At 44.9% G+C, this 12,063-nt stretch overlaps 1 protein-coding gene across 1 annotated transcript; it reads right to left on the reverse strand.

The window, feature by feature from the left end:
- Window positions 1-299: 299 nt before the first annotated feature.
- Window positions 300-4,909, reverse strand: LOC126567092 (uncharacterized). The gene is made up of 4 exons (XM_050223328.1): window positions 4,106-4,909; window positions 1,959-4,034; window positions 1,022-1,888; window positions 300-680 (listed from the first exon to the last, which is right to left on the reverse strand). Exons 1-4 carry the CDS (start codon window positions 4,907-4,909, stop codon window positions 300-302), a joined length of 4,128 nt encoding a protein of 1,375 aa, XP_050079285.1.
- Window positions 4,910-12,063: the final 7,154 nt, after the last annotated feature.

Genomic DNA, 12,063 nt, shown 5'->3' on the forward strand with positions numbered 1-12,063 from the left:
TAAACTTTAAAGGTTGGTCATAAGGTTGGTTTAAACAAACATATTGGCTACGAAACAATTTACCCCCAAATTATATTGGCCAAGGTATACGACAAAAAGACGGATGAAAAAGAGCCTATTTAAGAAGGATAGCATTTTTGTTTTTCTTTCCTTTCCATACCTGAACTATGGAAGTAAAGCTAGCGGTTTCAATTGCGAATCAATAACTGTAAAAACGGTATAGAAAGCATAATTGTTAATCGTCTTCAACCTTCTTGATGGTGGTGGACTGCTCGGTTCTACGTAGTCAGAGCTCAATATTACTTCTTCATGGCGTACGATTTGCTACTCTTCGCCTGGATGATGCGCGAGATGTACGGCGTACGGGTGTCCACGTAACCGAGGCTGCTGCTCTCAACATCGCCATCATCATCGTCGTATTCGTCCTCGTACCGGCGCCTTCCACCTCTGGTCACCTGTTCCATCTCCATTTCATTCCCCAGGTACATATCATCATCAGCAGTTGAAGCATTGTTATGGTTGCTGTTCGTTACAGTTGTAGCAGTACCGTTGGGACGTTTATATTGCCGCTCCATACTGCCGCTGTCGTTGAATTCTTTCTTACGATAAATGCCGCTTCGACCAAGTGCACTCTGATGTGGCAAACTATCTCCGTCCGGGTCAGATCGCTTCGTTTCGCCCTGCTGTAAAAAAATGTTTACAATTATTTAAAAACAAACAGTGCCACCGGTATATGATATTACTAATAGCGCTCTCTATTACTTTGTAAAACAATTAATTTTTAAATACAGCGCCGTCTATTGCTTTGTAGAAACTAATGTTCGGAATGATCTTAATAAACAACAGTGTCACCTGTCGGTGAAAGCAATTACCAATAGCGCGAATAACTCATAAAAAAAATCTGTAAGATTAACAAACAGCGCTATATGTACCAACAACAGCGCGAATGTAATTATTGATAGCTTCCTCTATTGGTAAGTAGGAATAATTTTTCAGCATATATTGTAATTAACTAATTTACCGTTGAGTCCTGCTCGACATCACCCTCACTCGGTGCATGGTGCTGATCCGGATGGTTCTCCAACGAGAACAGACGCAACTGATGCCTAATCGAAGCTTTCTCGCGCGCTCGCTTCTTCTGGAACTCTTCCTCAACGCGTCTCATCGCTTCCAACTCGCTCAGCCGCATCGCTTCCTTAATCTCTGCCTCCCTAGACAACTTTTCCGCCACCCGACGCTTCTCAATCTGGCGGATCGTGCTCTGGAACGTAAACCGATGGTTGCGCCGGTTTGATAGCTTTACCGGGAAGTTCTCCAATTCACCTTTCGATGCGTGTGTACTGGTTGCTGCGACCGATACCGGATCCTGCAGATTTTCCTTATCGGTCCCACCGTTGATTGCACGGTGCGCCGAATTTCTATGCAACAATGTGGACACTTCCGATGAAGTTAATGTCGATTTATCGTGCCGCGCACTGCCGTTCTGATTTTGATAGCTTTTGCGATTGTTGTTCTCATCCTGCTTGCTATTCTTGTCTGTCGTGTGCGCGTGTAGTTCTGTCGGTTCCTTCGGCAAGTACATCATATGCTTCCCACTGACAAGATATCGTATCGAGTTATGCTTATTCTGGGCAGTAACTCCAATCGACACGGTCGCGCCACCAACACTGTCCGTATTTTCACACGTTCGTCCATCCGGAAGCAGCAGCTTGGAATGCTTCTCTGAACCACTCCCGGGCCCCGTACCATCACTCAGCGTCGTGTCGAACCGCCCAAGAAACCAATTTCTATCGTTGGAATCCAACTGACCATTACTGTCGTCGGTTTTGAACAGACCGGACACAGATTTACGAAATGTTTGCAAACTATTGAAGACGTATTTCTCTACCTGTGAATATGACATCAAACAAATTATAATGAATCAAACGATTTTACCTCAGTTATAAGCTACCTTTTACCTTTTCATCCATTTCTTCCACGTTATAGATTGACAGATGATTTTCTCTCGGTAGCGATAGGCTAAAAAGATGTCCTTTGTTGGAAAATTTGGGTCGCGTATCGTCATTCGTTCCAACACTGCCGTCGAGCAAAAGGCGTCGATGTTCGCTGGCACTACCTGTTGTTGCGTGGTCCTCTTGCTCATCCTCTTCCTCCTCGTTCTCATCCTCGTCATCGCCAAGGTCTTGCTGCGGTGTCCAGGGCATCAGCACCAGTGCATTGGATGACCAACCTCCGTTTGCTCCCGTTCCACTTGCTCCGCCACCTTTGTGCAGCTGTGTTCTACTTTCCGGGCTTGTATCTCCAGCGCGTTCTTCCTTACCAGTCGAAGCTAGCAAAGCGTCATGTCCAATATCCGCCAATATACCAGCGTCACCCGAAATCCCACTATCACCACTCTTGTTGTCCTGCAGCCCTAGAACCGGTTCACGGTACACTCGCTGGATACGATCCTCCGGTACATCCAGTACGTCCTGATCGAAGCAGCGCAGGAAGGATTTCTTTCCACCTTCTCCTGCTCTACCCAGCACATCGATCGGTGCACCACGGCAAAACTCATCCTCCGTCATTAGCAAACGCCAAGCAGCGGCCGGACTGAAGCGTGGTATGTCAAACTGTTTGCGGGGCAGGGTTGGTCGTAACTTCAACGCTATCTCTTGATGTCCAGGACTGTCTGATTCATCCCACGACCTTACCGGACCAGTCCGAATGTCTGCCTGAGAAGATGCGACTGAATCGTACGACCGGAATCGATTGATGCTCAGCAAACTGGCAGTAAATTGGTCGATTAACACCATACGTGTGTGACCGATTTCTTCCACCGGTTGACCGTCAATATCATGCCGCGTGCGTGACCCCCGACGAGTTTCACAATCCCGCTCACTGCCACTATCATCAACACGCGATTCAGACGCGAAAGGTGCGGCTGAAGGTGAGAAATGTTTCCTGTCAGAAAATCGTAGTGGTGTGTCTGACGGTGGCCGGCGATCACCACGCATGCCAAAGTAGAAGCTCGTCTTCGGTGGTGGCGGTGGTGGTGGAGGGGTTGATGGTGGCGGAGATTCTCGTGCAGCCAACTTTTGGTCTGGTTTAGACTGAACTGCACCTTGATCCAATTCTTTCGCAGGTTCAACGTTAATTACTAACGCGTTCGATAACGCTGGCTTGGATTTCCCACCACTGACTGTAGGGAGCAGAGAAGTTATATGTTCAGTCCCGCCACCAGAACGTACTGGTTTCGTCTGTCCAGCTCCCGTCCGGTTAAGAGTTGGCGACGAGCTATTATTTGTATCCGTGTTGCCCGCTGCTAGCTGCAGCTCTTTCTGGAAATCGGTAATAGCAGTTGTGGCCGCCGATGACTGTTTGCGTTGTGCTTCGGCAAGCGCTAGCTTGCGCTGATAGCTCTCCGCCGGTGTACCGACCTGTTGCCTCGTCTTCAAATCCATCCGGTTCGAAGCTATCGTTGTCGTCGATTTGCTTGGAGTGTCCTGCGCGAGGTAGCTTTTGACGATTGATTTGCGACGGGATAGTGGTGGTGACATGGTAGATTTCATGGTCGAACGTGGTTCAATTTCGTGCAGACGTTCCAAACCGAGCAACCCGGCATCGAATGTTTTTTCGCGCCGAAAAAACGAGGTTGGATTTGGACGGGCTGAAACTTGATCTAGCGCAGTCGCTAGCTTCTCATCGTCCAGCAAAGCAGAATCATTCCGATGTGAATGGCCAATAATGGTGTGCGGTTCAGATCCGGTCGGTTGTAATGGAACGACCGATCGCATAAAGCCACCGCCGGGACCGTTCGATGGGCCATGCTTACCGGGAAATTTAGCATCAGACGCTTCCGGGAGCTTCGCGATCGTGGGCGTTTTCTTCGTTTCGGCACGAGTCTTGAACAGACGCAGTTTGCGTGTGGTGCCTACGTTGAAGTTACCATCGCTGGATGACGTAGGTGTGGGTGCATTTGTGTCCGAGCCCGGTTTACGCATAGGCGAGAAGGCGATGATGCGTTGCCGTTCGGCATCCTTGTTGGAGTCAAGCTAAAATATGATTTAAAAAATGATTAAAACATCTATAGACATGTCCACCTAATGACGCTGTGATTACCTACCCTCTCCATAATAGGTGGAACCGGAGCCTTTTTTTTGTTCTTGCCTTTCATTATTTTCAACTGAGTCATCTTGGGATTGCGAGGCCGACCCCCCACCAGCTCTAATTGCTGTCCGTTGCGTGGCAGCAGAGACAGGCGCAGGTCCGGTTCAGAACCAAACCGCTTGCGGTGGTTGAGCGATTCAGGCACATTGGCAGCACCGTTTGACTCAATGAAGTGCGTTGCCTGCCGGCTACCTTTGTCTGGTGCACCAGCTCCTCCATCCTCGTCGACTTTGTTGTTGTACGAATGCCTGTTACGTGGCCGGCTGCCACTACCACCACGAGATACTTCTTGTGGCATTAGATGTAACTGTGTACGTGAGCGCTGCATCAGCATACAAGGATGCAGTGAGTTCATCTCAAGATCCTCGCACTCGCTGAAGCAGGCCTTTTGTTTCTGTTGCTGATGTTGTTGGTTCGTTGGCGAAGAGATGCTCTTGGAGCGCTGTAGTGTCTGATTGTTCTTGCTGATCGTACCACCAGCGTGCAGAATACTGCCATTGCTGGTAGATCGTAACTTCGCAACCTTCCCCGGTATGTCTGGCAGCACTTTGATTTGTTGCTGTTGCTCATGGTCCCGTGGTCGTACGCCTCTCCGATGATGATCGCGCTGGTAGGAATCGATCCAGGAAGAGGACATCCCGCTAACAGGCTCACAACGCATCGCTTCGTGGTACCGCTGGTGATCATGGTGATAGCCCGGATGATGATGGTAACCTTCCTCATATCCCAACAATCCGTTCAAGCTTCCTGAGTTTCCCATCCTCAATTTTTTTGTATTGAGCTTTTTCTTTTCCTGACTGCTGATGCTGGTTAGATTTTAAACATAACGCAGTTTCACCTCACTCTGCGCTGACAGTGCTACTCTCTGGCGGCAGTGTCGCGAACGAGATACAGATGATCGTGAGCCACTTGATCAACATGTCATTGCTGACGCTGAAAGTAAAAGCCCACATCAAACACAAACACCAGGAGAATTGAGTATAACTCAATTAATTAAAAAATCTCAAAAGGAGAATTGAGTATAACAAAAATTAAACAAAATGGAATAGACTGTAATGTAAGAAAATCTAACATTTCATTATATGCCTGTCAAGAAACATAATGACAACGAACTAAGAGAGATAGTAATTGGCAAGATACAATTGCATCGTCATCATATTCCCAGGAGGTCACTGATAACTGCTCTTTATCTTGTACTTCACTTTTGTAGCCGTGACGCCGTTCTTTTCTTTTTTTTTCATTTATTAAGGATGGTCAGGCCGTATTGCTGCGTGACGCCGTTCTACCTGCGGTAGAATTTTTGCAGAATATCTGTGGAATTGGGAAATGAAGTCGAGTCCCGGTGATAAAAGGATCGATTACAGTTCCAAACATTTCTCTGCTCCTTCGAATACGTGCAGAAAAATTTAGAATTTCCCGGTTGACGAAAGAGTTTTTGCATTTACACCACGAGGTTAATTTTGCCAAACCATTTCTATTTTGATTTTTTCTTACGGCCTACGGAACTTATAGCCGCGAATTGGGTCGACGTACTGAAGCTTTCGGGTAGCCTTTGTGGCCTTATGCATATGCATAACCACTTTCGAACCTTATCGTCTCAACTAACGTGGGTTAAACCAAAATCGGCACTATTGGAACAGACATAACTGGGATGGGCGTTCAGACACAATACGAAATTCGTATGCCCCAACAAAGTCAGACGTAACGTAGATTAGCGATGGAAGCAGTGCAACCACATAACACCGATCATCTGCATCATCTGCACAATCCGAAAAGATTACCATTTTGGAGGCCCACATGTACCTTCGGTCGCTAACGAAGAAGTGGCTCCAATTTCTCTCCGTCTCAGCAGCAATGGCTACCCGTCGCCGAAGGTACTCTTGATAGGAGAAGGTGAACACAATTATCAACCACTGCGCCAAATCTTCACCGGTCATGCAGTCCTACATCTACACCATTGTTTTGCAGAGTTCCTATCCTCCGGATAGAGGAAAACGATAGGTTAGGAATGGTGAAGACGTGCTGTGCGAGAGATAATCGGAGCGATATAGCGTGAAAAATGTGCGCTTTCGTGAAGGGTGTGAGAAAATGAAAACCCAACGCAAGCAAACCTAGCTGCCGGAGTGAATCCACAGCAACTAATTGACCTTCTCTTTCCTGTCCGTCTCAACTCCGGTAACTTCGCGGGCCATTTTCGCTTCACCTTCATCTTTACTCCACGAGATGTTTTAGGTGATACGCGTAAAACCAAACAATTGAAATTTAATTCAATTGCAACTGAATTAAGGAACAAGGTGCCCGTCTCACCTGCTTCACCTTTAAACTAAACGTGGCTTCTGCAACGCGAACTAGCCGTTCCGTCAGGTGCATGCTGAATGTCCATCATTTCCAACAAATGCAGCGCAGTTCAACTAAGGATCTTAAGACAATGAAAATTTGCATTCAATTACGTCACGAACGCACCTAGTAAAAGTGTTGCACGGTTAGGCTGGAATACTAAATCGGGCGTCCATTTTCGCTGTAAAAGTTAAGCACCTGAGAGATCTGTTGTTATTGTAATGTTTATCTAGGTTTGGGACATCCTGGGTCTTTTTCACCTCTGTGAAAAAAAATATGGGAATAAGAAAAAGGAGAGAATGTTAGGCGGGAACCGATCGAGATGGATCGTAGTAGTCGTACGGCACACGGTAAAGACCCGATTGAAGAATGGTTGAATAGAAAAAATTTTGCTGCAACTGTACTTTCACCCTTTCGCACCATATATACGCCTAGACACGTGAATGTGGAGCGGACACCAAACAATGTATTCATACCGCTGGAGGGAGGATTTTTGGAAGACTTTTTGGAGCACAATTTTCTTAATTTACCTTTTGGATATATGCTGTGTCTCTCACTCTTTCACTGCTTTTTTAATTTATATTTGAAAGCTACACCTTCAAGACACCACACAGGTACCCAAGGGCGACATTCGGAACTGCGAAAGTGAGATTAATCACTCCGCTCTACGGATTCATTACGCATCCTGCTTCACAAACTTTTGATTCGAGAGAGAGAGAGAGAGAGAGAGAGAGAGAGAGAGAGCGAGAGAGAGAAATAGAGAGAGAGAGAGAGATAGAAGTGACTGTGATTGTATAATCTAGCGGTAGTGATCTTACTTATCTTAAGCCATAATTTGTGTGTGCAAACAGTTCCTTTTCCATCTTTGATTTGCAGGCATATAGTCGTACAAAGTCAATTTCGACTGAATGCCAGTTTGTTGATGTCAGGTTCCCGATACTGATAGTTGCATAGCATATACTTTGCATTGATTGTGCGTATCAAATTCTATATCTTCTTGATGGATTTATTCTAGAAAGAGAAGACGTCTTAGTTTCCAGGCTTAAGCTTCCGCAAATTATTTTTAATATCTGATTTTTTCCTGGGAAATTCTCTAGGCACTCGACATACTGATTGATGGACTTGTGTCTAGCATACTAACGATCCAAATAATTTCAACGCGGAATTTGGCCTCTTCTGCGCTACACATTACAATCTTCAGCTACACTATCCAAAGTAGTCGTGATTGTGTCTAGAGAATTTTAATTGTGGCACATTTTAACATCTGGTACGGATGGGATTTGTACCCTGGTTCTACCGAGCGAAGACCAGCGCCGTAGTCGATTTACCAACGGACCGCCAATTACACATTAACTATTCCTTTTTTTCTTTTGTCCCTTCCCGGGAAAGAGTTAAGACAGTGCGCGAAGGAAGCAGCTAGTCAAACATTAACACATTAACGAGGGAACATTTACTTTCCACTTTTTATTGCATTCCAACGCCGGTCGTCTGTTGGTACGGCCAGATGTTGTTACGTCTGAAAAAACTTTCACTCCTTCGGCGTAGGTCCACCCCAAAAAAAAACGACACCAACTTTAGCAACAACAATAACAAAAACTACGCTACATGTACGATACACGGATTCCCAATGTGCGCGAGATACACCGATTGGTTTCGAATGAACGAATTCGACATCGAACATAAGAGCGATGTGACTTTCTTCCGATTGTGAAAGTTTTACATAACCCTGTCACCTTTGGTGACCGTTCCAGAATGTCTCTCTCCCCTGTCCTACATTTTTTCCGAGTCAATAATTAATAAAATAATATTTTTTTTTATTTATTTATTTATTTATTTTAAGTATGACGGCTCTTCGCCGTATTTTCAACACCGCATGTGATGACTATGTATATAAACTTGAATAACGGGGCATTTCCTTCCTGTTTTTTGCCTTATCCCGGGCATGCTCAGTTTAATAAATAAATAAAGGTCCATAAATAATAAATTTTATATCATCGGGTGTCGGAGATCAGCAGTAAAATCGATAAAATTTAAGAAAATACGCATTAAAAATTCCCTATGCCTAAAAATCTTTCTCTTCATGAAGAGTGCGTAGCCTCTTACCAGTTAGTCCTCGGAAGATACCGCAGCAGACCTGTTAAGTCCAAGTGAATCTTTCCAACAGAAACATAAAAGGAATAGCTGATTCCCGACCAAGAGACTGGCATTTCATACTGACAGGCGGTATAAGGTTGATGAAATGCGGTGAGGGGGAATCAACGGCAGGTTTGAGTGATCGTTGGGCGAAAGGAGTCATAGCTCGGTCCTAGCTCACCGCCGCATTATTATGATTGTGGAAACGTGTTGTCACCCGAATGGTGGAACCAGTTGCGGCCGCAGTTTTTTATCACAACCACCGCGTGTAAGACGACTAGTTGCCGTGGAGGTTTGGTACAGAAATTTTACTTTCTATACGACGATCTTCCATACTGCCTACCGAAAGCCCCACTCCCCTTTCTTGCTCGGCCACACACTCTGTCCGGTGTCCCGAGGCCGAAAGGATTATGCGAAACTTTATTATCGGGCTATAATTTCTTTATCGTTTCATAAGCTCGTTCGACAACCTGTTCCTGTTCGAAAACTAACTATCTAGTCCATTTGCCGCAACATTCGTCTCATACTACGAGAGAAATAGAAAGTATTTCCCTTCGACCAGAATATGATCATGGTGATGTCCTACCTCATACCCATTCACAGGATCGAGATGAACGAATCATCTATAGTATCTATTACTCGTGCCTTCGCCTGTGCACCAGTGGCAAATAGACTTGGAAATGTTATGGCGTTACTCCTCGGAAAACCATACTGATCTAGCGTATGGCGCCGGAACGCGCAGGCTTTTTTCCTAGCTGCATGCTACTACAAGCAAAACGCTTGACGAACATGACGCTCAATGACACGATAGCAATGGTTGCCCTGGCAGTTCCGCACTGCTTGCGAAATACGATAGAAATTGATGGCCAGCAGCACCAGTGTCCGTGCGGATAATAAATTTTGTAGAAATCGAATGCAAGACAAGGTTAGGTTAAACTGCAAAAAATGTTCGCTGTTCACTCTTTATAGGCAAAATGGTGCCTTTAAAGATTGAACAGCCAAACAGATAGGCATTCTATTCGATTAATCCGAGAGGGATCAAAGAGGGAGGGAGGAAGGTAGGGGGTTAAGGGTTCTTTTAAGGCTTCCTGCAGCTTCTCAATTGAAAAAAAACTTGTTTGTGATTAGTTTGTGATTAGAAGAATTAATCCGGGAGGAATCAAAGGGGGGAGGGGGGTGTTCTTGTAAGACTGCCTGCAGCTCCTTATTTAAAAAAAAACATGTTTGTGATAAGTAAATGGCGTCACACTTTCCAATCATCAACCATGAAAGTTGATGAATTATTGGTACATCGCTGGACATATCTGCAGCCATCAACAGCAACTGTCACTTTTCATCGATTGTACAAAATGCATTGCAGGAATGTTTACAGAGAAGACCAAATTCTCCATAACAGAATATAAGTTAGGAGTTAACATATAACCACAAAATTATCTTCTCCATCGAGATTAAAATCACATCCAATTTTACAGAGCCTCATGTGCTATACAAAACTACAACATTCTGCCGCATAACCAAAGCAAAGTCAATGGCAGCAAAACTATGTTATAGCTACTCTTGCGATACAGCATTGCAGGTTTTTTCCTTGTTAATTCATAGATAAGTGGGTGTGGCAACCGGCGAAGGGAAGACCCTCCGGAATGCAACAGGGGCTACAAAAACGCCGTGTGTAAAGAATCAGTGGTGCGGACTCGGACTGTGGCGGGCGGACATATAATTTTCATCATCGCCACGGCATCGGCAACAATTGCCCATTTTCACAACCCAAGCGTCGGTAAGTTTACCAGGCCGAGACGGCAACAAGCGAGCCCCAGTTTTTAAGCAATATAGCGATGTTGTTATTGTGCTTGGCCACCGTCGCCGCTACCACACCAACTACCACAGCCGGCACATCGGCATAGTATCTGATGCATTTCATTACTATTCGTGTCCTACTAGTGGACTAAGTCTGGTGAAGTTGACGGCAGGGCCAGTACGAACCAATTGTTAGATGGTTCTCCTTTTCGGAGCCTTCTCGGCTATTTGTGGTTCTATTTTGTAAGAACGTTAAACAATAAGCAGAACTTGAACTTTGTCTTGCTAACGTTAGGGAATTCCGTGTGAAGTGAAGCACTTGGACAGGAGCGTCTCTAAGACTTCTACCACAAGTATTCCTTCGATTTGTAACACTTTCCACGTCTCAATGGAATATCGTCAACATCGCGAAGATTTGTTATTCAACTTTCTCATGACCCTTCGCGATGCTGAGACATCAGAAGTTGGGAAGGGGTCTGGAGCAACGAATGATAATATTCGCTTTCAATCGATTAGGACGAACTTCATGGTGTGACCGGTTCGAGTAGGAAAATGAAAATACATTTGAAAGTTGATGTATCTTTATTTCGAACATCCCGCCTTAGAACAGATCTAGCTACAACGTACACGGACAACACTTGACTTGATGACTATTAACAGTTACAAACTGTTTTTTAGTGGCTACTGCCTGTTGACCTAGCCAAGAAGTACGATAGAACGTAACGCTACAACAATCCACGTCGGGGATGGTTTACGAAGAAATTCGCCAAATCACACAATCGCAGAGTGTGTATACAATTGAAGTTTACTTATTTTTCCATTTTAGTATACCAGTTAACCATCGGGATCTCTGTCACCTTCGTCCATCGTTATTAAAATAACAATTAATTTTTGACAAGATTAAGAACGTACTACGAGTGGGCCTGATCTAGCTGGGTCGATGTTTTTGCTGTTTTCCATGTTCGTTTTCGATGATCCACTTCTTTCGCATCCAATGCAACAATCCCACTATAGTGGAAAATTAGCTAATCCTCTGACTTTGCAAAGCAGGAACGAAGAAAATTCGCCACGTAAGAGAAACGCTAACGCGACAGAAATATGCGCACACTGGTCTGGTGCGCATATTTCTGTCGCATTGCTTAAGATGGGTTGAAAAAAATGCAATCGCGGCATTTGGAAATTATTAACAAAGGCCATTAGCTGAAGGTGCCTTGCGTCGAGCGGAAAACCTTCCAAGTATTATTTGGTACAGAGCAATTGTTCAAACCTTGACGATGTGACCAAAAGCTTCGGAGTATCTAACTGACCGAAATTTGATGTTCCAATGCCAATTTTCCGACCTTTGGATATGCTACGGTTGAATGTGGTTAACGGCTGTGTGATGTAGTTGATAGGAGATGAGACCTTTTGCAAGACACTTCCGGAATCACAATTTTTGAGACACAGCCTGTCAGCCAGTAAGTCGTCAGACAAAACGTAAACCACAATCGATGGCGATGGTTGTCCACTTCACTGCAGTGCTCTCGTGACTTCATGTGCATTGAACTTGATGCACTTGTTTTTCTTCTCGAGCACAGCGCATAGAATAGAAACATATTTTGAGCTGACTTCTATGTCAAAAAGAAGGTACTTCGCACCAAGAGGGCTCAA

The sequence above is a fragment of the Anopheles maculipalpis genome, chromosome X (assembly GCF_943734695.1).
Source record: "Anopheles maculipalpis chromosome X, idAnoMacuDA_375_x, whole genome shotgun sequence".
Classification (NCBI taxonomy): Eukaryota; Metazoa; Arthropoda; class Insecta; order Diptera; family Culicidae; genus Anopheles; species Anopheles maculipalpis.